The sequence below is a fragment of the Trachypithecus francoisi genome, unplaced genomic scaffold (genome assembly GCF_009764315.1).
Source record: "Trachypithecus francoisi isolate TF-2019V2 unplaced genomic scaffold, Tfra_2.0 Lachesis_group4, whole genome shotgun sequence".
Classification (NCBI taxonomy): domain Eukaryota; kingdom Metazoa; phylum Chordata; class Mammalia; order Primates; family Cercopithecidae; genus Trachypithecus; species Trachypithecus francoisi.
In genome coordinates this window covers 125,939,976-125,961,248 of record NW_022681469.1, presented here as the reverse complement: position 1 = coordinate 125,961,248, position 21,273 = coordinate 125,939,976, and the positions used below count along the sequence as shown (strand labels likewise).

The window sequence follows — 21,273 nt, the reverse complement described above, 5'->3', positions numbered from 1 at the left end:
CCTTCTGGCCTCCATGGATTCTGCTGAGAAATTGGCTGTTAATTTTAGTAAGGATATGGGATGAGTGCCTTCTCTCTTGCTTCTTTCAAGTTTCTTTCTTTGTCTTATTCTTCCAACAGTCTGATTATACCATACCTTGGTATGGATCTCTTTGTGTTTGTACTACTTAGAGTTTGTTGAGTTTCTTAGTTCTGTAAATTCATGTCTTTTACCAAATTTGGGAATTTTTCAATAAGTATTTCTTCACATGTTCTTTCTGTTCCTTTTTCTCTCCTTCTGGAACTTTTATTATGCCTATGTTGGTATGCTTGATGGTGTCCTCCAGCTCTTTTCAATTTGATGGTGTCCTAAGGCTCTGTTCAATTTTCTTCACACTTTTTTTTTCTCCTTAGACAAGATAATTGCAATTGATTTGTCTTCCACTTTACTAAATTTTTTCTTTTGCGTGTTCAAATCTTCTGTTGAAACCCTTTAGGGAAGTCTTCATTTCAGTTATTATTCTTTCACATCTTCTGTTTGGTTCCTTCTTATCATTTGTATCTCTTCATTGATATTCTGGATTTGTTTAGACATTGTTTTCTTGGTTTCCTTCATCTCTTTGTCCATGGTTTCCATTGGCTCTTTGAGCATGTTTAAGATAGTTGGTTTAAAGTCTTTTTTGAGTTGGTCTGATGTTTATGCTTACTCACGGAGAGTTTTTGCTAATATCTGCTGGGAATGGGTCACACTTGTTTTTTGTATGGTTTGTATGGAAAGAAATGTTTTGTTGAAAACTGCATATTTTGATTATTAGAATGTGTTAACTCTGAAGGTCAGATTTTTGTCACTCTTCAGGGTTTGTTTTTTATTGCTTGCTCTGGGTTTTGTTTGTTTAGTGAGTTTTCTAAACTATATTTTTAAAGACTTTATTCTTTGTTTTACATTATCTCTGAAGTTTGTGTCTTAGGCTCAGGGGTCAGTTAATGATTTGACAGATATTTCCTTGAGCTCATGGAGCCAAAGAAAAAAAAATGGAAAAAAAAGAAAAAAAGTTTCTCTGAGTCTTTGCAGATTGACTCTGTCTTGGAACATTCTTTCTCTCTTTTTTTTTTTCCCTTTTGAGACAGGGTCTTGCTCTGTCACCCAGGCTGTAGTGCAGTGGTGGAATCTCAGTCCACTGCAACCTCCACCTCCTGGGTTCAAGCAATTCTCATGCCTCAGCCTCCTAAGTAGCTAGGATTACAGGTGTGCGACACCACATCTGGCTAATTTTTTTTTTTTTTTGAGACGGAGTCTTGCTCTGTTGCCCATACTGGAGTGCAGTGGCACGATCTCGGCTCACTGCAAGCTCCGCCTTCCGGGTTCACACCATTCTCCTGCCTCAGCCTCCCAAGTAGCTGGGACTACAGACACCTGCCACCATGCCCGGCTAATTTTTTGTATTTTTAGTAGAGATGGGGTTTCACTGTGTTAGCCAGGATGGTCTCGAACTCCTAGCCTCAAGTGATCCACTAGCCTTGGCCTCCCAAAGTGATGGGATTACAGACTTGAGCCACCATACCTGGCCTGGAACACTCTTAATGTTTAGCCAGGCCATTTACAACTCTGCCTCAGCCTTTGCTTCCTGCTTGTGCTGAGCCTAAAGATCAGGCAGAGGTGAAAGTTTAGAGTCTTCCTAGGCTGCTTCTTAGCGTGTATCCTGTCCAGCTTACCTTTCTAAATCCCAGGCGCGTGCAGGTGCTTTTCAGTACTCCAATTCACCACATGAGCTTTGGTGCCTCGCTTTTCTTCCCATACATTCAGTTGTGTATTGTTTGCTTCAACGATAATTATTTGACTTAACAGCAAGTTGTTCATGTACCTACTGAGACCTGTGTTAGCCCCTCTACCCCTGCACCCCCCCTTTTTTTTTTTGAGACGGGAGTCTCACTCTGTTGCCCAGCCTAGAGTACAATGACACAATCTTGGCTCACCACAACCTCCGCCTCCTGGGTTCACGTCATTCTCCTGCCGCAGCCTCCTGAGTAGCTGGGATTACAGGTGCGCACCACCACACCCGGCTGATATTTTGTATCTTTTACTAGAGACAGGGTTTCACCATGTTGGCCAGGCTGGTCTTGAACTCCTGACCTCGTGATCTTCCCGCGTTGGCCTCCCAAAGTGCTGAGATTACAGGAGTGAGCCACCACGCCTGACCCCTCTCTACCCACTTAAAAAAAATTCTTATTATAGAGTTTTTTTAAACATACGCAGAGAGAGAATAGTATATTGAACCTCTGTGAACATTTATCATCATATGGATAATCATATTTCATTTACCTATTTTGATACAAATCCTAGCCATCATATTGTTTTATCTGTACATACGTCAATTGACAGATCATGTAAAATGTAAATAATAAGTTCTGTTAAAAAATAATATGGCCACAATTCCATTATCCCATATTAAGCCCTGTCACCCAGGCTGGACTACAGTGGTGCAATCATAGCTCACTGGAACGTTGAACCCATGGTCTCACGCGAGCCTCCTGCCTCAGCCACTTGAGCAGCTCCAGCTACAGGCTTGTGCCACAATGCCTATCCAATTTATTATTATTATTTTTGGTAGAGACAGTGTCTCTCTATGTTTCTCAAGCTGGTCTCGAACTCTTGGCCTCAAGCAATCCTCCCCTCTTAGCCTCCCAAAGTGCTGAGATTATAGACATGGGCTACCATACCAGCTGGTTCTTCTACATGTATTTCCTCTTTTAGTTATCTAGGGATATGGTAAAAACAAACAAACAAAAACCAAAACACTAAAGGTATCTCTTAGGTCATTCTGTTAAATCAGTGGTTCTCAACTGGAGGCAAAATTGCTATTTCTTGTCCCATACAGAGACTTGGAACATTTGACAATGTCTTAAGATATTTTTTATTGTTAGAACTAAGGAGAGTGCTACTGGTATCTGGTGGGTAGAGGCCAGGGATATTGCTAAACATTCTCTAATGCATAGGACAGCACTCCACAACAAAGGATTATCTAGTCCAAAATGCCAATTGTGCTGAGGTTGAAATAACCTGTGTGCCATGGTCTGCAGTTACTATTTCAGTGAATAGTATTGCTGGAACATGGCAGCGCTGAAATAGAATGTGACCAGGCCGGGCAAAGTGGCTCATTCCTGTAATCCCGGCACTTTGGGAGGCCGAGGCAGGTGGATCACGAGGTCAGGAGTTGAAGACCAGCCTGGCCAACAGAGGGAAACCCTGACTCTACTAAAAAAAAAAAAAAAAAATACAAAAAATTAGCCAGGTGTGGTGGCAGGTGCCTGTAATCCCAGCCACTTGGGTGGCTGAGGCAGGAGAATTGCTTGAACCCAGGAGGCAGAGGTTGCAGTGAGCAGAGATCGCACCACTGCATTCCAGCTTGGGCAACAGTGCGAGACTCCATCTCAAAAAAAAAAGAAAAAGAAAAGAAATAAAATGTGACTAAAACACCACTTTTTAGGAATAGAGTATGTGTCTACAGAGTTTGAAATATTATAGGGTGAGCGGTTGCAAGACAAAAGTATGTTAGCCATATGATTATGTGGACTGAAGTATTGGGATCACATTATACTTAGGTTATAGGACAAATAATCAAGTATTTTGTGTCCTAGTTGTTCTTGTTTCACAGTTTACACGAGCTATAAAACCTAATCTCTTAAGATTGTTGGCATAAATAGTTGGTTTTTCCTAGGTCAAAATTCAAAAGAAATAACAGGATCTAATGGGTAGTGCTCCTCAATCTTAATTTCCTGTTCATAGCCAACAATGCAGTCTTTCAGTTTGTTGAGCGGTACATTTACCCAGAGTTTTGGAAAGCAAACAGTATGATTAACACATTCCTTAATGAGATTTTTAGAAAGATCTAAGTAAATGGAGATATTTCATTTACCATGGCTTCTGGTAAAGAAGACTAATATACGAGATTTTAAAATTAGAATTTGCCATCTGTTTCAATGAAATATATAACAAGAATGTCAGAAAAGGTTCCTTAAAAATTGATTTAAATGTTGCGTAAATGCTTTTATTATTGTCCTTTTCTTTTAGCAGATTCTTAAAATAACTTCTGAGCCTCAGTTTCTCAACTGTAAAATAAAACAACAGTACCTTCCTTACAGGGTTGCTGTAAGGCTTAATTGCTTGAGTGAGATTCTGTATATGACAGTGGGGTTTTTTTTATTCTTTTGAGATGCAGTCTCGCTCTGTCACCCAGGCTGGAGCGCAGTGGCATGATTTCGGCTCACTGAAACCTCTGTCTCCTGGGTTCAAGCGATTATCCTGCCTCAGCCTTCCAAGTAGCTGGAACTACAGACATGTGCCACCACGCTGGCTGATTTTTGTATTTTTAATAGCTGGGATTATAGGCATGAGCTACCAGGCCTGGCCGATGACCATGTTTTTGAACTACAACATGATGTACGCAGATGTGATTTTTTCAAAATGAAATTTTTACTTCATTTTGAGTATATGTGAAGTAGACTGTTACGGATAGATAAAATACTATTCCACCAATTTTCAGAAGGACATATTGGGTATTTTTATCTATGTATAGATATCACACATTCACCGTTGTGTATCTATTATTTCTGTTTTTAAAATTTTATTTGAAAGTTTTATTCTTTGAAATTTTGAATGAAGAGTTTTGTCTGTTTTCCTTGCTCATGGGTTACTTGTGAAGTGGGGGCAGGGTGGAGGAAAGAGTTATATCTGTCTTGAAGAAATAACCCAAAAAGTCTTGATAGACAGTTGTCCAAAGAAGATGTACCGATGACCAGTAAACACATGAAAAGATATTCATAATATCCAAAAAGTAGAAATGCTCCAGATGTCCATTAACTGATGAACAGAGAAACAACATGTGGTGTATCCATTCCAAGGAATGTCATCTGGCAATAAAAAGAAATTAAGTCCTGATACTTGCTACAGCATGGATTAATGTTGAACGTACACTAAGAGAAAGAAGCCAATCACAACAGACTGCATCTATAGTAAGACTGCATTTCTGTGCATTGCCTGGAATAGACAAATCTGTAGAGACAGAAGTAGATTAGTGGTTGCCTAGAGCCGAAGGGAATATGAGGATTGAGGAGTGATACCCAAGGGGATAGGGTTTCTTTTTGGGAATGACAAAATGTTTAAAATTGATTTTGGTGATGGATGCATGTAAAAAGTGAAGTAGAGGCTCCTCTTCAAAGAGACTTTTCCTCCCGTCTAATTAAGAATAAATAGTAACTTCTCTTAGAAGCAAAATTTATTCAGAGACCTGTGCTAACATGCTTAAAGATCTGCTAACTGTGATAAATCCGTGTACTTTGTGTTCTTAGCTCCCACAGTTTAGCCTAAATATTTGCCCTGGCATGCTTACACTGGTCCAAGCAAGCATTAGGTCATAGCCTGTTCCTCTTCCTTATTTGGAGGTGTTTTTACCTTTCTGAGCATTCCACAAGTTACTTCCGCCTTCCTTTGTTCTCCTCTGCCTTTGCCTCTTTTGAAAAGTTCTAAGTTTCTAGCCAATCGGGACAAACACAGAATCTGAGGTCCCGTTCCAGCCAGTGGAAACTGGTAAGAGCAGTAGGATGGACGTGTCAGGTTATAAATGACCCTGTCTCCTTTGTTTGGTGTACTCTCGTGGCAAAACTGCTGGCAAGTGTACCCTTTCTGCAGAAAGTAAAAAGATGGCCTTGCTGAGAAAATTAAATTTATGTTCAGTTGCTATTTTTTTGCAGCACTAGGGAACAAGCGTTTCTAACAACGCACAACTCTGAATATACTAAAAGCCAATGATTTATAAACCTTAAATAGGAGAATTATATGGTATGTGATTTTTTTTTTAAGATAGAGTCTTGCTCTTTTGCCCATGCTGGAGTGCAGTGGCATGATCTCAGCTCACTGCAATCTCTGCCTCCCAGGTTCGAGTGATTCTTGTGCCTCAGCCTCCCAAGTAGCTGGGATCACAGGCACACACCACCACACCTGGATAATTTTTGTATTTTTAGTAGAGATGGGGTTTTGCCTGGTTGGTCAGGCTGATCTTGAACTCCTGACCTCAGGTGATCCACCTCACTCGGCCTTCCAAAGTGCTGGTATGACAGGCTTGAGCCACTGTGCTTGGCTTTTTTTTTTTTTTTTTGGGCAGAGTTTCACTGTTGCCTAGGCTGGAGTGCAGTGACACAGTTTTGGCCCACTGCAACCTCCATCTCCCAGGTTCAAGTGATTCTCCTGCCTCAGCCTCCTGAATAACTGGGATTACAGGCTTGTGCTACCACACATGGCTAAATTTTTATGTTTTCAGTAGAGACGGGGTTTCACCAAGTTGACCAGGCTGGCCTCAAACCCCTGACCTCAAGTGATCCACTGGCCTCAGCCTCCCAAAGTGCTGGGATTACAGGCATGAGCCACTATGCCCAGCCTCATTCTTTTTTATAGGGCTAAATAGTACCCCATTGTGAATGTATATTACATTTCCTTTATCCATTTATCTGCTTATGGACACTTAGGTTGGTTCCATATCTTGGTGATTGTGAATAGTGCTGCAATAAGCACGAGAGTGCATATATCTCTTCAACATACTGATTTCCTTTCCTTTGGATATATATTCAGTAGTGGGGTTGCTGGATCATATGGAAGTTCTAGTTTTAGTTTTTTGAGGAATCTCCATATCGCTTTCCATAACGACTGTAGTAGTTCACGTTGCCAACAACAGTGTATAAGAGTTCCCTTTCTCCACATCCTTGTCAGCATTTGTTATTATTCGAGAATAGTCATTCTGACTTGGGTGAGATGGAATCTCATTGTGTTTTTGATTTGCATTTCTCTGATGATTAGATGTTGAGCATTTAAAAATGTATCTGTTGGCCACTTGTATACGTTCTTCTGAGAAATGTCTATTTACATCATTTGCCCTTTTAAAAATCAGATTATTTGTGGGTTTTTTTTTTTTTTTTTTTTTTGCTGTTGGGTGTTGGAATGTTTTGTAAATTCTGGATATTAATCCCTTGTTCGATGAATGGTTTGGAAATATTTTCTGTCCTTCTGCAGGTTCTCTCTTCACCCTGTTGATTGTTTCCTTTGCAGGGCAGCAGCTTTTTAGTTTGATATCATCCTATTTGTCTATTTGTTTTTACTTTTGTTGCCTGTAATTTTGAAGTTTTATTTGTAAAATCATTGCCCAGACCAATGTCCTAAAGTGTTTCCTCTGTTTTCACAGTATGTAATTTCACAGTTTCAGGTTTATATAGGTAATCTGTTTTGAGTTGATTTTTGTATATTGTCTTTCCCCATTGTATGACCTTGGCGCCTTTGTCGAAAGTTGATTTCCTGTAAATATTTGTATTTATTTCTGGATTCTCTATTTTGTTCTATGAGTCTATGTGTCTGTTCTTATATCAGTACCATGCTGCTTTGGTTACAATAGGTTTATAGTTTTTGTGTTTGTTTGTTTGTTTGTTTTTTGAGATGGAGTCTCGCACTGTTGCCTGGGCTAGAGTGCAATGGTGTGATCTCAGCTCACTGCAACCTCCACCTGCCTGGTTCAAGTGATTTTCCTGCCTCAGCCTCCTGAGTAGCTGGGATTACAGGTGCCTGCCACCACTCCTGGCTAATTTTTTGTATTTTTAGTAGAGATTCGGTTTCACTATGTTGACCAGGCTGGTCTTGAACTCCTGACTTTGTGATCCGCCCGCCTCGGCCTCCCAAAGTGCTGGGGTTACAGGCGTGAGCCACCATGCCCGGCTATAGTATATTTTGAAGTCATGTACTGTGATGCCTTGAGCTGTGTTCATTCTGCATAGGATTTCTTTGGCTATTTGGGGATTTTAGTGGTTCCATGTGATTTTTAGAATTGTTTTCTATTTCTGTGAAAAATGTCTTTGGTGTTTTGATAGGGATTGCATCGAATCTGTAAATTGCTTTGGGTGGTATAACTTTGTATTTATTAATATATAAATATAAAATATATTTTATATTTATTCTTCCAACCCATGGACATGGGATGTCTTTCCATTTTTTTGTGTGTGTGCTCTCTTCAATTTCTTTCCTCAGTGATATGCAATTTTCTTTTCTTTCTTTTTTTTTTTTTTTTTGAGATGGAGTCTCTGTTACCCAGGCTGGAGTGCAGTGACACGATCTTGGCTCACTGCAACCCCTGCCTCATGGGTTCAAGTAATTCCTCTGCCTCAGCCTCCTGAGTAGCTGGGATTACAGGCACCTGCCAGCATGCCTGGCTAATTTTTTGTATTTTTTTAGTAGAAACGGGGTTTCACCATATAAGCCAGGATGGTCTTGATCTCCTGACCTCATGATCCACCCGCCTTGGCCTCCCAAAGTGCTGGGATTACAGGTGTGAGCCATCACACCCGACCTGATATGCAATTTTCATTGCAGAGATCTTTTGCCTTCTTGGCCAGATTCAGTTCTAAGTATTTTTTTGTGTGTGGCTATTCTAAGTGGGATTGCTTTCTTGATTTGCCTTTCAGATAGTGTATTATTGGTTTAGGGAAACGCTACTGATTTTTGTGTTGGTTTTGTATCCTGCAACTTTACTACATTCATCAGTTCTAAGAGTTTTTTGGTGTAGTTTCTAGGGTTTTCTTTATAAGAAAAGAAAACCTAGGTTTTGTCTTTACAAGACACAGTCTTATATAGACTGTGTCTTCTGCAAACCAGGACAATTTAACTTCCTTTTTTCCAATTTGGATGTCCATTATTTCCTTTTCTTGCCTTATTGCTCTGGGTAAGACTTCCAGTGCTATGTTGAATAAGAGTAGTGACACTGGGTATCTTTGTCTTCTGCCAGTCCTTAGTGGAAAAGCTTTCTACTTTTTTCCTCTTCAGTATAATGTTAGTTATGGGTTTGTTGTCTATGGCCTTTATTGTGTTGAAGTACATTCCATCTATACCTAATTTGTTGAGAATTTTTATTACGAAGGGATGCTGAATTTTATCAAAGGCTTTTGTTTTTTGCATCCATTGAGATGATCATATGGTTTTTGTCGATTTTGTTGAGGTGATATATCACATTTATTGATTTGTGCATACAATGCTTGTATCTTTGGGGACAATCCTACTTGATTGTGGTGTATCATCCTTTTAATGTGCCGTTGGATTCTGTTTGCTAATATTTTTGTTGAGGATTTTTTTTTTTTTTTTTTTTTGAGACGGAGTCTCGCTCTGTTGCCCAGGCTGGAGTGCAGTGGCGCATCTCAGCTCACTGCATGCTCCACCTCCAGGGTTCATGCCATTCTCCTGCCTCAGCCTCCCAAGTAGCTGGGACTACAGGTGCCCACCACCGCACATGGATAATTTTTTGTATTTTTAGTAGAGGCAGGGTTTCACTGTGTTATCCAGGATGGTCTCGATCTCCTGACCTCGTGATCCACCCACCTTGGCCTCCCAAAATTCTGGGATTACAGGTGTGAGCCACCTCACCTGGCCGAGGATTTTTATACCTTTATCAGGGATAATGGCATGCTGTTTTCTTTTTTGTTGTGTTTTTGTCTTGTTTTGTTTTCAGAGTCATACTGGCCTCATGTAATAATGAGTTTCTAAGGATTTCTTCTCCCTTAATTTTTTGAAATAGTTTTGAAAAATATTAGTGTTAGGGGTGTGTGTGTGTGTATGTTGTGTGTGTGTGTGTGTGTGTGTGTGTGTGTGTGTTTGGTGGAATTTATCAGGGAAGCCATCTGGCCATGTACTTTTCTTTGTTGGAAGACTTTATTATTGATGTATTCTTGTTAATGATCAGTTCAGGTTTTCTCTTTCTTCCTGGTTTCTTCTTGGTAGGTTGTGTGTATACAGGAATTTCTACATTTCCTCTAGGTTTTCCAATTTGTTTGTGTACAGTTGGTTATCATAGTCTTTAATGATTCTTCGTATTCCTATCAGTAGTAATGTCTCTTTTTTTGTTTCTGATTGTATTTATTTGGATCTTCTCTTTTTTTCTCGGTTAGTCTAATGGTTTGTCGATGTTTATCTTTTCAACAGACTTTCTGTTTTGTTGAGTTTTGTGTTTTTTTAGTCTCAATTTCATTTATTTTTGCTCTGATTATTATTTTTTTCTGTTCTAGTAATTTTGGGTTTGGTTTGTGTTGTTTTTGCTTTTCTAGTACCCTGAAGTGCACTGTTAGATTGATATTTGAAATCATTCTACATTTTTGCTGTAGTTGTTTATTATTATTATTATTATTTTTTTTTTTTTTTTTTTTTGAGACGGAGTCTCGCTCTGTCGCCCAGGCTGGAGTGCAGTGGCCGGATCTCGGCTCACTGCAAGCTCGGCCTCCCGGGTTCCCGCCATTCTTCTGCCTCAGCCTCCCGAGTAGCTGGGGCTACAGGCGCCTGCCACGTCGCCCGGCTAGTTTTTTGTATTTTTTTTTTAGTAGAGACGGGGTTTCACCGTGTTAGCCAGGATGGTCTCGATCTCCTGACCTCGTGATCCGCCCGTCTCGGCCTCCCAAAGTGCTGAGATTACAGGCTTGAGCCACCGCGCCCGGCCGTAGTTGTTTATTATTATAAACTTCCCTCTTGGTACTGCTTTTGCTCTGTCCCTTAAGTTTTGACATTTGCTTCTGCTTTCATTTGTTTGAATACATTTTTAAATTTTCTTCTTGCTTTCTTCGTTGACTCACTGGCTGTTCAAGAGTGTGCTATTTGGTTTCCATTACTTTGTATAGGTTCCAAAGTTCCTTTTATGACTGATTTCTTGTTTTATTCCATTGTCCAAAAAGATATTTGATAGGATTTTGATTTTTTAACATTTTTTGAGACTAGTTTTGTGGCCTAAAATATGGTCTACCCTGGATAATATTTTATGTATGGATAAGAAGATTATGTATTCTGCAGCTGTAGTATGAAATATTTTGTCAGTGTCTGTTAGGACAGTTTGGCCTATGGTTTAAATCTGGTGTTTCTTTATTGATTTTCTGTCTAGGTGATCTGTCCAATGCCGAGAGTATGATATTGATGCCCCCAACTATTATGGTAGTAGAGTCTATCTTCCATTAGATCTCATAATGTTTGCTTTATATCTCAGTGCTACAGTGATTCCTTTATCATTATACAATGACCTTTTTCTTGGTCTCATTTTACAGTTTCTGACTTAAAGTCTATTTTATCTTATATAAGGATAGCTACTCTTGCTGTTTTTTTTTTTTTTTTTTTTTTTTTTTTTTTGAGATGGAGACCTGCGCTGTTGCCGAGGCTGGAGTGCAGTGGAGTGATCTTGGCTCACTGCAACTGCCGCCTCCCAGGTTCTCAAGGGATTCTCCTGCCTCAGCCTCCTGAGTAGCTGGGATTACAGGCACCCACCACCACACCGGCTAATTTTTGTATTTTTAGTAGAGATGGGGTTTCACCATGTTGGCAAGGCTGGTCTCGAACATCTGACCTCGTGATCCACCCGCCTCGGCCTCCCAAAGTGCTGGGATTATAGGCATGAGACACCGCACCTGGCTGCTTTTGGTTGGTGTGGTATATATTTTTCCATCCCATTCATTTTCAGTCTGTGTATATGTTTACAGGTGAAGTGAGTTTCTTATAGGCAACAAATAGTTGGGTGTTTGTTTTTTTTTAATTCATTCAGCCAGTTTATATCTTTTAACAGGGGACTTTAATCCATTTACATTCAAGGTTATTCATGTAGATGATGACTTACTCATGTTGTTTTGTATGTTGTTTTTGCTTTTTTACTCTCTTACTGTTTAGTTTTGCAGTCTGGTGGTCTTCCATAGTGGTAACATTTGAATCCTTATTTATTTTTCTCATTTGTATATTCGCCCTACCAGTGAGTTTATACTGTTGTGTGTTTTCATGATGGTAATTATCATTTTCACTTCCTGATATAGGATTCCCTAAGCTTTTCTTGTAAGGCCAGTCTAGTGGTGATGAATTTCTTCAGTTTTCACTTGTCTGGGACAGGCTTTATTTCTCCTTCATTTCCAGAGGATAGCTTTGCTTGGTGGTCTTTTTTTTTCCAGCCCTTAGAATATATCATTCCATTCTCCCCTGGCTTGTGAGGTTTCTGCTGAGAAATCTGCTGTTATTCTTATGGAGGTTTCCTTACATGTGACATGATGCTTTTCAATTGCTGTTTTTAGAATTCTCTTTGTCATTGTCTTTTGACAGTTTGACTGTAATGTGTCTCAAGGAGGCTTTTTTTTTTTTTTTTTTTTGGCATTCAATCCATTTGAGGAATTTTTAGCTTGCTTGATCTGAATGTCCATATCTCTCCCCAAATGTGGGACGTTTTCAGCTGCTATTTCATTAAAACCTATTTACTTTTTCATGTCTTTTCCCACCTGTTCTCCATCTGGAATTCCTAAATGCAAACATTTGTTCATGTAATGGTGTCCCATCATTCCTGTAGGCTTTTTTTCCTATGCCTCCTGCTGCTCCTCCTCCTCCTCTCTCCTCTCTCCTTTCTTCCTTCTCCCTTCTTCTTTTCTTCTTTTTCTCCTCCTCTTCTCCTCCTTCTTCTTTCTTCTTTCTCCTTTTCTTCTTTATTTCTTCTACTTCCTTCTTTTTCTTTTTTTGTTTTTTGTTCTGACTGGGTCATTTCAAAAGTCCTGTCTTCAAGTTCAGACATTCTTTGTTCTCCTTGATCTTGTATGTTGTTGAAGCTCTCAGTTGTATTTATTTCATTCATCGAATTCTTCAGCTTCAAGGTTTCTGTTTGGCTCTTTTTTTTGTGATATCTATATCTGTTGAATTTCTCATTTAGATCATGAATTCCTTTCCTGATTTCATTGAATTGTGTATGTGTATTCTCTTGTATCTCTCTGAGTTTCTTTAAGATCATTATTTTAAATTATATTACCGGCCTAGATTTTCCTTTCTTTCAGGTCTGTTACTGGAGAATTATCAAGTGTCATGTTTTCTTGCTATTTCATGTTTTTGTTTTTTCCTACTTGATATCTGCACATGGGGTATAACAGTCACGTCTTCCACTTTTATGGAGTAGTTTTCACAGGGAAAGGCTCCTGGAGAAGTATTTTATAGTGTTGGTTGAGTGGGGTGCTTTGACTTGTCTTCTAGACGGGGATAGTAGTGTAGTCTCCATGTGATTTCTTTGGCCATAATTGGTGCCTGTGCCTCACTGGCCTGGACTGTGCGTGTTTGTGGAGGCAGTGGCATGGCTTTGTTAGGGGCAGTATTGCTGGTCTTGCTGGTCCTTAGACCCTAGGGGAGCTTGTGCTATTTCTGGCAGCTCTGCTGCTTATGGGGGTAGTGTCTTCAGTGGTGCTGGTTTCTGGGCAGGATGGTCCTTGGGTCCTGAGGGGCCTGTGAGGCCCACAGTGGTTCTGCCTGTCGGGAGGGTGAGATGGTTGGCAGTGGTGGACACTGAGGAGCTGGTGCTTGGGCTCTGCCATTGTGTCTGTCTTGGTGGTGGTCTCCTTGCTGGGCTTTACTGCCTGTTTTTTTTTTTTTTTTTTTTTTTTTTGAGACGGAGTCTCGCTCTGTTGCCCGGGCTGGAGTGTAGTGGCCGGTTCCCAGCTCACTGCAAGCTCCGCCTCCCGGGTTTACGCCATTCTCCTGCCTCAGCCTCCGAGTAGCTGGGACTACAGGCGCCCGCCACCTCGTCCGGCTAGTTTTTTGTATTTTTTAGTAGAGACGGGGTTTCACCGTTTTAGCCAGGATGGTCTCGATCTCCTGACCTCGTGATCCGCCCGTCTCGGCCTCCCAAAGTGTTGGGATTACAGGCTTGAGCCACTGCGTCCGGCCTGCCTGTTTTTTTTTTGGATTACAGGGTTCTGCGTGGGCTCAGGTGCTTGGGTATGGTTGTACTGCTAGGTATAGCTTGGGTTGTGGCATTGTCATCTTTTGTATGGCCGTGGAGTGATGATGGTGGGACGTCAAAAATATGGAGATACAGGGGCTTTGGCTCCCAGGGCAGGATACACTCTGGCAGTGGTTTTGGTCTCAAAATGGCATCACGTTCTAGCTGCTTGGATCCCAGGTGGAGGTTCTTGTCCTTTCCCCAGGCCTGCATCAAGAGAAACTCATTCTCAAGCCCTGTCAGTGTGATTTCCAAGCAAGCGTTCCAGCTGTCCTCACTCACTTTATGAAGTGTTGACGTAGGTGACAGTAACATGGTGGTGACAGTTTGCCTTGTTTGCGTATGTCCGTAGTTAACATGGTTAAAACAGCAGAGAGCGTTCTGTCAATCTATAACCGGAGTTGAGTCAATTAGGTGCCCAACATCTCCGGGAAGAGTTGAATGATTTCTCTATTCACCCCTCTCTGTTAGGTGTCATGATTTAAAATAAGTTGGAAAATACTACTGTACACAGTTGAACTCTTAGGAGGAAACCAGTCCTGATTTTGTAATTTTAAAAAATAGGATGACTTCATTGTAAATGACTAGCCCAAATCTTATTACAGAAGGGTCCTTTAGAACTTTGCATCTTGTTCCTAGGCACCACACCAACCCCGTGGGCACTGAATGGCGGTGGAAGATGGACCAGCCTGAAATGATCTTGAAGGAAGCCGTCGAAAACCATCAGAACATGATTAAGCAGTTTAAAGGTATTTTTTTCTTCCCTCTACAGAGGAGTGCGCATGCCTGTTAATAGTCTGAGTCAGATTGGCAGAAGAATTGCCTGTTTGGTAGGATTTTGTCCCCACTGGCAAATTTTCCTATAAGGAAGTGAAAACTTTGTGGAAATACATATATTTTGCCTTTTTAGCTTTTACATCCCATATGATGGAAGAACTAAAAATTTAAAGTGTAGCAACTTGGCCAGGTGTGATGGCTCACGCCTGTAATCCCAGCACTTTGGGAGGCCAAGGCGTGTGGGCGGATCACCTGAGGTCAAGAGTTCGAGACCAGCCTGGCTAACATGGTGAAACCCCATCTCTATTAAAAATACAAAAATTAGCTGGACATGATGGCAGGTGCCTGTAATCCCAACTACTTGGGAGGCTGAGGCAGGAGAATTGCTTGAACCCAGGAGGCAGAGGTTGCAGTGAGCCCACTGCACTCCAACCTGGGCGACAACAGCAAGACTCCATCTCAAAAATATGTAAATAAATACATAGATAAAGTTTAGCAACTTATAATATGCTGCATTCAGCTTGAAAGCTTTCCCTGGGAATGTACCATCAACCTTCCTAGAAATCTTTTGCTATTGTTCTATCTTGCTGAGCTGAGCAGCCTTTTGAATGGATTGGAAATTTTAGGTTAGTGGAAAATCTTCAATAATGTTAGTTAGTGATGGGAAAACATTTTTGAATGAATGCCTTATTAAAGAAAGGAAGGATAATATAAATAACAATTTCTTCCATATAATCCATAGTGTTGTGGTAAAAATTCAACCACTCTGTTTTTTGAATTTCCTAATTTAATTCTGTCTCATATTAACAAATACTGGACTTCACTGGAGATCACTGGTTCGCAAACTTTATCATGCATCAGAATCATCTGGAGAGCTTGTTAAAACACAGATTGTTGGTTTCCTTTCCCAGAGATTGGGTCAGTAAGCCCAAGGGTATGCTTTTTTTCTTTCTTTCTTTTATTTTTTGGACAGGATCTCGCTCTGTCGTCCAGGCTGGAGTGTGGTGGTGCCATCTTGGCTCATTGCAACCTTCACTTCCCGGGCTCAGATGATCCTCCCACCTCAGCCTCACCTCCTGAATAGCTGGGGCTACAGGTGCAGGCCACCACGCCTGGCTAATTTTTTTGTAAAAATAGGGTCTAGCCATGTTGCTCAGGCTGGTCTTGAACTCCTGGACTTAAGCCATCCGCCCACTTTGGCCTCCCAGAGTGCTGGGATTACAGATGTGAGCCACCCGAGAATGTGCATTTCTAACAGGTTTCTGGTTGGCATTGATGTTGTTGAACTGGGGACCACACTTTGAGAACCACTACTGTACATGTGATGGTTTCATAAATCTACAGCTATAGGTGATGAATTGGAATTTGTTAGGTTCCCTGTTGAATCTGTATGCTCTGGTGTTTACCTACCACTGGTGATTCCTTCTCTCCTGTATTCTTTCCTATCATACGCAACCATTAAAAAATAGTCCCAGCCAAGGCTATTTTAATATAGGTGCTCTTATGATATTAGTAGCACACATGGGAGTCTTTAGAAACCTCCGTAATTAGCATTCTGAAGATCAGGTGATTCTTTCATGTAAGGAAATTTGGTCTGTTCATTCATAATATTATAATACTCCTTACCTCTTGATATGGTTAGACTTTGTCCCCCTCACCCAAATCTCATCTTGAATTCTAATGTCCATAATCCCCATAATCCCTCTGTGTTGAGAGAGACCAGGTGGAGGTAATTGAAACATGAGGGCCATTTCCCCCATGGTGTTCTCACGCTAGTGAGTTCTCACGAGATCTGATGGTTTTATGAAGGGCTCTTCCCCCTTTGCTCTGCACTTCTCTTTCCTGCTGCCTTGGGAAGAAGGTGCCTTGCTTCCCCTTTGCCTTCTGCTGTGATTGTAAATTTCCTGAGACCTCCCCAGCCATGCTGAACTGTGAGTCAATTAAACCTCTTTCCTTTATAAATTACCCCATCTTGGGCAGTTCTTTATAGCAGTATGAAAAATGGGCTCATACTTATTTCTCATTCTTATGAGAAATGGAGAAGAGTCATGTAAAATAATGGTTCAAGATCAGTAGTAATTTGTAAAAGATGATTAGTCAGTAGGCCAGATGCAGTGCCTCATGCCTGTAATCCCAGGACTTTGAGAGGCTGAGGTAGGTGGATCACCTGAAGTCAGGAGTTTGAGACCAGCCTGGCCAACATGGTAAAACCTCATCTCTACTAAAAACACAAAAATTAGCCAGGCATGGTGGTGTGTGCCTTTTAATCCCAGCTACTTGAGAGGCTGAGGCAGGAGACTCGCTTGAACCCAGGAGGCAGAGGCTGCAGTGAGCTGAGTTCACACATCACTGGACTGCAGCCTGAGCAACAAAGCCGGACTCTGTCTCAAAAAAAAAAAAAAAAAAAGTCAATAATTATACTTTTATGCTTTATGAATTTTCTAGGGAAAGTTGACCTGTACATACTTGTGTATATTTGTGTGTGGACTGATTTTTTTTGTACATTTATAAAGATGCTAATGATTATTTTAATTTCTCATCTTGATTTTTAGTTTCAAGCATTTTTTGATGGCGGGATGTAGGGGTACAAATTACATTCTTATATTGGATAAAGCAGTGTCTGTTACCAGTGTTTTGGAAAATTAAATGAAACTATTGGTAAAGAACTAGTAAGCCCCACATCTGGAATTTGACTGGCTTTTCCTAACTCGTTGTTGGTTTAGTTAATAATTGGTTGTCGATCTTCAAGTAAGCTATATGTCTTTTTAATAAATTTCAAGGCAAAGTCTTATTTTGCTTTGGAGAGTGTGTTAGGGTTCTCCAGCAAAACAGAACCAATGGTGTGTGTGTATGTGTATGTGTATGTGTATGTGTATGTGTGTGCGTGTGTGAAGGGAGAGAGAGACAGGAACAGAGACAGATTGAGATTCATTTGTTCAGTTTTAGGAGTTGGCTCACGAATTTGTGCAGGCTTGGTGAGTTCAACATCTCATGGGTTGACTGGCAGGTTGGAGACTCAGAGAAGAGTGGGAGTTCAAGTTCAAAGGCATTCTCCTGGCAGAATTCCTTCTTGCTTGGAGCAGGTCAATCTTTTTATATTAAAGCCTTCAAGTGATTGGATGAGTTCCATCCACATTATGACGGGCAATCTACTTTACTGAAAGCCTAGCACTTTAAATGTTAATCTCTTCCAACAAACACCTCCACAGAAACATCCGGAATAATGGCTGAACAAATATCTGGACGCTGTGACCCAGACAGGTTGACACATAAAATTAACCATCACAGATAGTAATATCAGAAGCAGGAAATGCCAGTACTTTTATTTTTATATGAAGTTGATTTTTGAGTTAGTGCTTAAGGAGCTAATGGGACGATGACTGAGGATGTGTGTTTCCTGGACATCCTGGAGTCTCCCTGAATGAACTGTGTCTTGGGCAGTTTGTGTGAGGAGGAATCAGCCCTGCCCTGAGGAGTAGACACCTTCGTTTCTGTGTGCTGAGATGTCCGTCATACAGAATGACGATCTGAGTTTTGATAGTAATTTTTCTGACAGGAGCGTTTTTGCAAATGCACTTTAAATGGAAATATGTAATGAATAAACCATAAGGTAGACTTTGTTGATGTTAATAAAATGTGTTAGGTGAGTTCTGTGAGCACGTATTTTTCATTGTCTGCCGGGGCTATTGAGGGGCTTGTCCTGTGCAGAGAGGGGTGTCCAGTAGTGACCTTAGACTTACGTTAATCAGCAGGCATCTCAAATGGTTTGTCTATGGGTTCTTATGATGCAAGGAAAACGAAAGAGCTTTAAAATTTAGATTCTCGGCTGGGCTCGGTGGCTCACGCCTGTAATCCCAGGACTTTGGGAGGCTGAGGCGGGCGGATCCCGAGATCAGGAGATTGAGACCATCCTGGCTAACGTGGTGAAACCCCATCTCTACTAAAAATACAAAAAAATTAGCCGGGCGTGGTGGCAGGCGCCCGTAGTCCCAGCTACTCTGGAGGCTGAGGCAGGAGAATGGCACGAACCCAGGAGGCTGAGCTTGCAGTGAGCCAAGATCGCGCCACTGCACTCCAGCCTGGGCACAGAGCGAGACTCTTCCTCAAAAAAAAAAAAGAAAAAAAAATTTAGATTCTTTTGAGGGATGATAGGATGCAGGATAGCAGAGAGAAAGAATAGAGCATGTCTATGGATGTGTGAATCCTGAGTAGGCATTAGAATGCATAAGACAGAAGGAATGATCCCCAGAAATTCAACAACTGCCACCAATTTCACTCTTACAAATGGTATTTATACAGTATCTATTTTACCCTGGTAATTCCTACAAAGGATTTTTTTTTTCATATCTGAATGGATTGACTTGATAACATGTTACCATGTCAGCAAAACATTGGTGTATTTAATCAGCAACAAATTTGCTGGAAGGGTTTTCAGAGTGGAACTGGTTGATTTTTGTGCACTGATGCTCTTCAGGTTAGCAAAGCAGTTTTTCTTGAAGCTAGCAGAAAACAGGTGCATGTTTGAAGGTGCGGAGGGTGTAGACAGGTCAGCACATAGGCATAAGGGAGCCTCATTTGTTTTATTTTTATTTTATTTTACTTTATTTATTTACTTGGAGACAGGGTCTCACTCTGTCGCCCAAGCTAGAGTGCAGTGGCACGATCTTGGCTCCCTGCAACCTCTGCCTCTTGGGCTCAAGTGGTCCTCCCACTTCAAGTAGCTGGAACTACAGGTGCATGCTACCATGCTTCAGCTAATTTTAAAATTTTTAATAGAGATGGTTCTACCTAATATTGCCCAGGCTGGTCTTGAACTCCTGGGCTCAAGTAATCCTTCTGCCTGGCCCTCCCAAAGTGCTGGGATTATAGGCATGAGCCACCGTGCCTGGCTCTCATTTGTTTTGCATTTTCACAACATTTTTACATTTCATTCATTTCATTTCATTCATTAAGTGAATTAAATGTTTTACATTTCATTCATTAAGTGAATGAGAGATCACTTAATTTGCAATTTTTGGGCCCTGGTTTTGTTTAATGCTTTTTTCTGTGTTCCAAGTTAGGTTAAACAAGCCATTGTTTTTGAAAATCTGTCTTAATGCTATAATAGTCGTAGTAAATCTTGCTGTAAAATTATGATAATAGCAAAGAAAAAAAAAACCCTAATTAGTAAAGGGTAAAGTGTATAATTTGTACGAATCCAGAGCCCTTCTGGAAAACTAGTGGTAGTCTATAACACTTCAAAGAAAAAAATGGTATGTGATTTCTTTTAAAATGATAACTTTGACAGCATTATAGAAATTTAGTACTTCAGAATATTGATTGTATTTTTGGTTCTCTTGGCAGCAAGTAATTTCAACTGAAAAAGACCGTGAAGGGGGGTCTTGTTCTGTTGCCCAGGCTGGAATGCAATGGCATGATCATAGCTCACTGCAGCCTTGACCTCCTGGGCTCAAGCAATCCTCCCGTCTCAGCCTCTCAAATAGCTGAAATTACAGGCACATACTACCAAACTCAGCTAATATTTTTAAAAACATTTTTGTAGATATGGGGGTCTTACTATGTTGCCCAGTCTGATCTCGAACTCCTGGGCTCAAGCAATCCTTCAGCCTCAGCCTCTCAAAGTGCTGGGATTATAGGTGTGAACCACTGCACCCGGCCTTAATTTTCATTTTAATAATACTGTATCTATGGGAATACAAATTTCAGACTTAAACAGAAATGCTTAAGAACAGAATTCTTGTATAAATTGGCAATTATAGGCTATTTTCAAAGGCTTGAAGGCATTTCCTTCGTAGTTCATGATATTCCCGGTATCTCTACTTTGGCCTCTTTTTGGAGGTCCACTCTTAGCTCATTAATTATTTCCCTCACTCTGGCTTGGAGAGGCCTTTGCTTTCTAGTGTGAGTTCCCACCCTATGACAAAGAACACCTGCTGTCTGTCCTGGGTCTGGTTCAATTGTGTGTAAGGTGGAACTGGCTGTGGGGACTGTTGCTTGTTGTCTGAGTTCCCCAACTGGAGCTAAGTGGCCAGTCCTGAGCAGCTTTGGAAGATCATTCCTGATGTTTTCGATGCTTTCCTTTTGTGTTCTTAATTCTGAGGGTAGTCATTGTCTTTTCAGTTATTTCACTGAGTTATAAAAATATCTCTCTTTTCCTGACCGTTATTAGCTTTCCTTTTATATACATACAAAATTAACTTTATATTGATTAAAAGTGGGTCAGAATTTCAGTGCTACTCAGTGTCTATTCAAAATGCTGCCGGCCCCCTTCTAAGTACTACCATGGCAGGGAGAAATAGTTCCCAGAAAATGGGACAGAGGTTTCTTTAGCGCAGTTTTCCACCCATTCAGCAAACACCAAGTGATTACACCATCTTTGTCAGGAACGTCCTCGGTACTAAAGCTGCAAAGGTGAAAAAGACATCATTTATTGCTAGGTGTTTTTATCTATACTTTAAGCTAGAAGCGAAGTACTGCAAGAAATGACAGATCTCCAACAGATGGTTTTCACAAACTAGGTATGCTAACATACACATCATAAAGAAAATGTGGAGGTGGGGAAGGGAACAACACCTGTCAATTGTTTTCTGAAAATTATTTATGAAAAACCTCAAGTGGAGTATCTATATCAAACAGGTATTATTTATGACTTTTAGTCAGGATGGGTCATTGGGAGGATTTTTGGCCAGGAACTGCATTGTTATGAGAAGAAAGAAGAGAATGTTTTA

At 40.7% G+C, this 21,273-nt stretch overlaps 1 protein-coding gene across 2 annotated transcripts in view; it reads left to right on the top strand.

The window, feature by feature from the left end:
* LOC117072911 (S-adenosyl-L-methionine-dependent tRNA 4-demethylwyosine synthase TYW1) overlaps positions 1-21,273 on the top strand; it is a 274,209-nt gene that overhangs the window by 85,638 nt on the left and 167,298 nt on the right. For both annotated transcript variants that reach the window (XM_033193369.1, XM_033193368.1), the window contains exon 11: positions 14,408-14,517. In XM_033193369.1, coding sequence (XP_033049260.1) covers positions 14,408-14,517 — 110 coding nt within the window. The remainder of the gene's footprint in view (positions 1-14,407; positions 14,518-21,273) is intronic.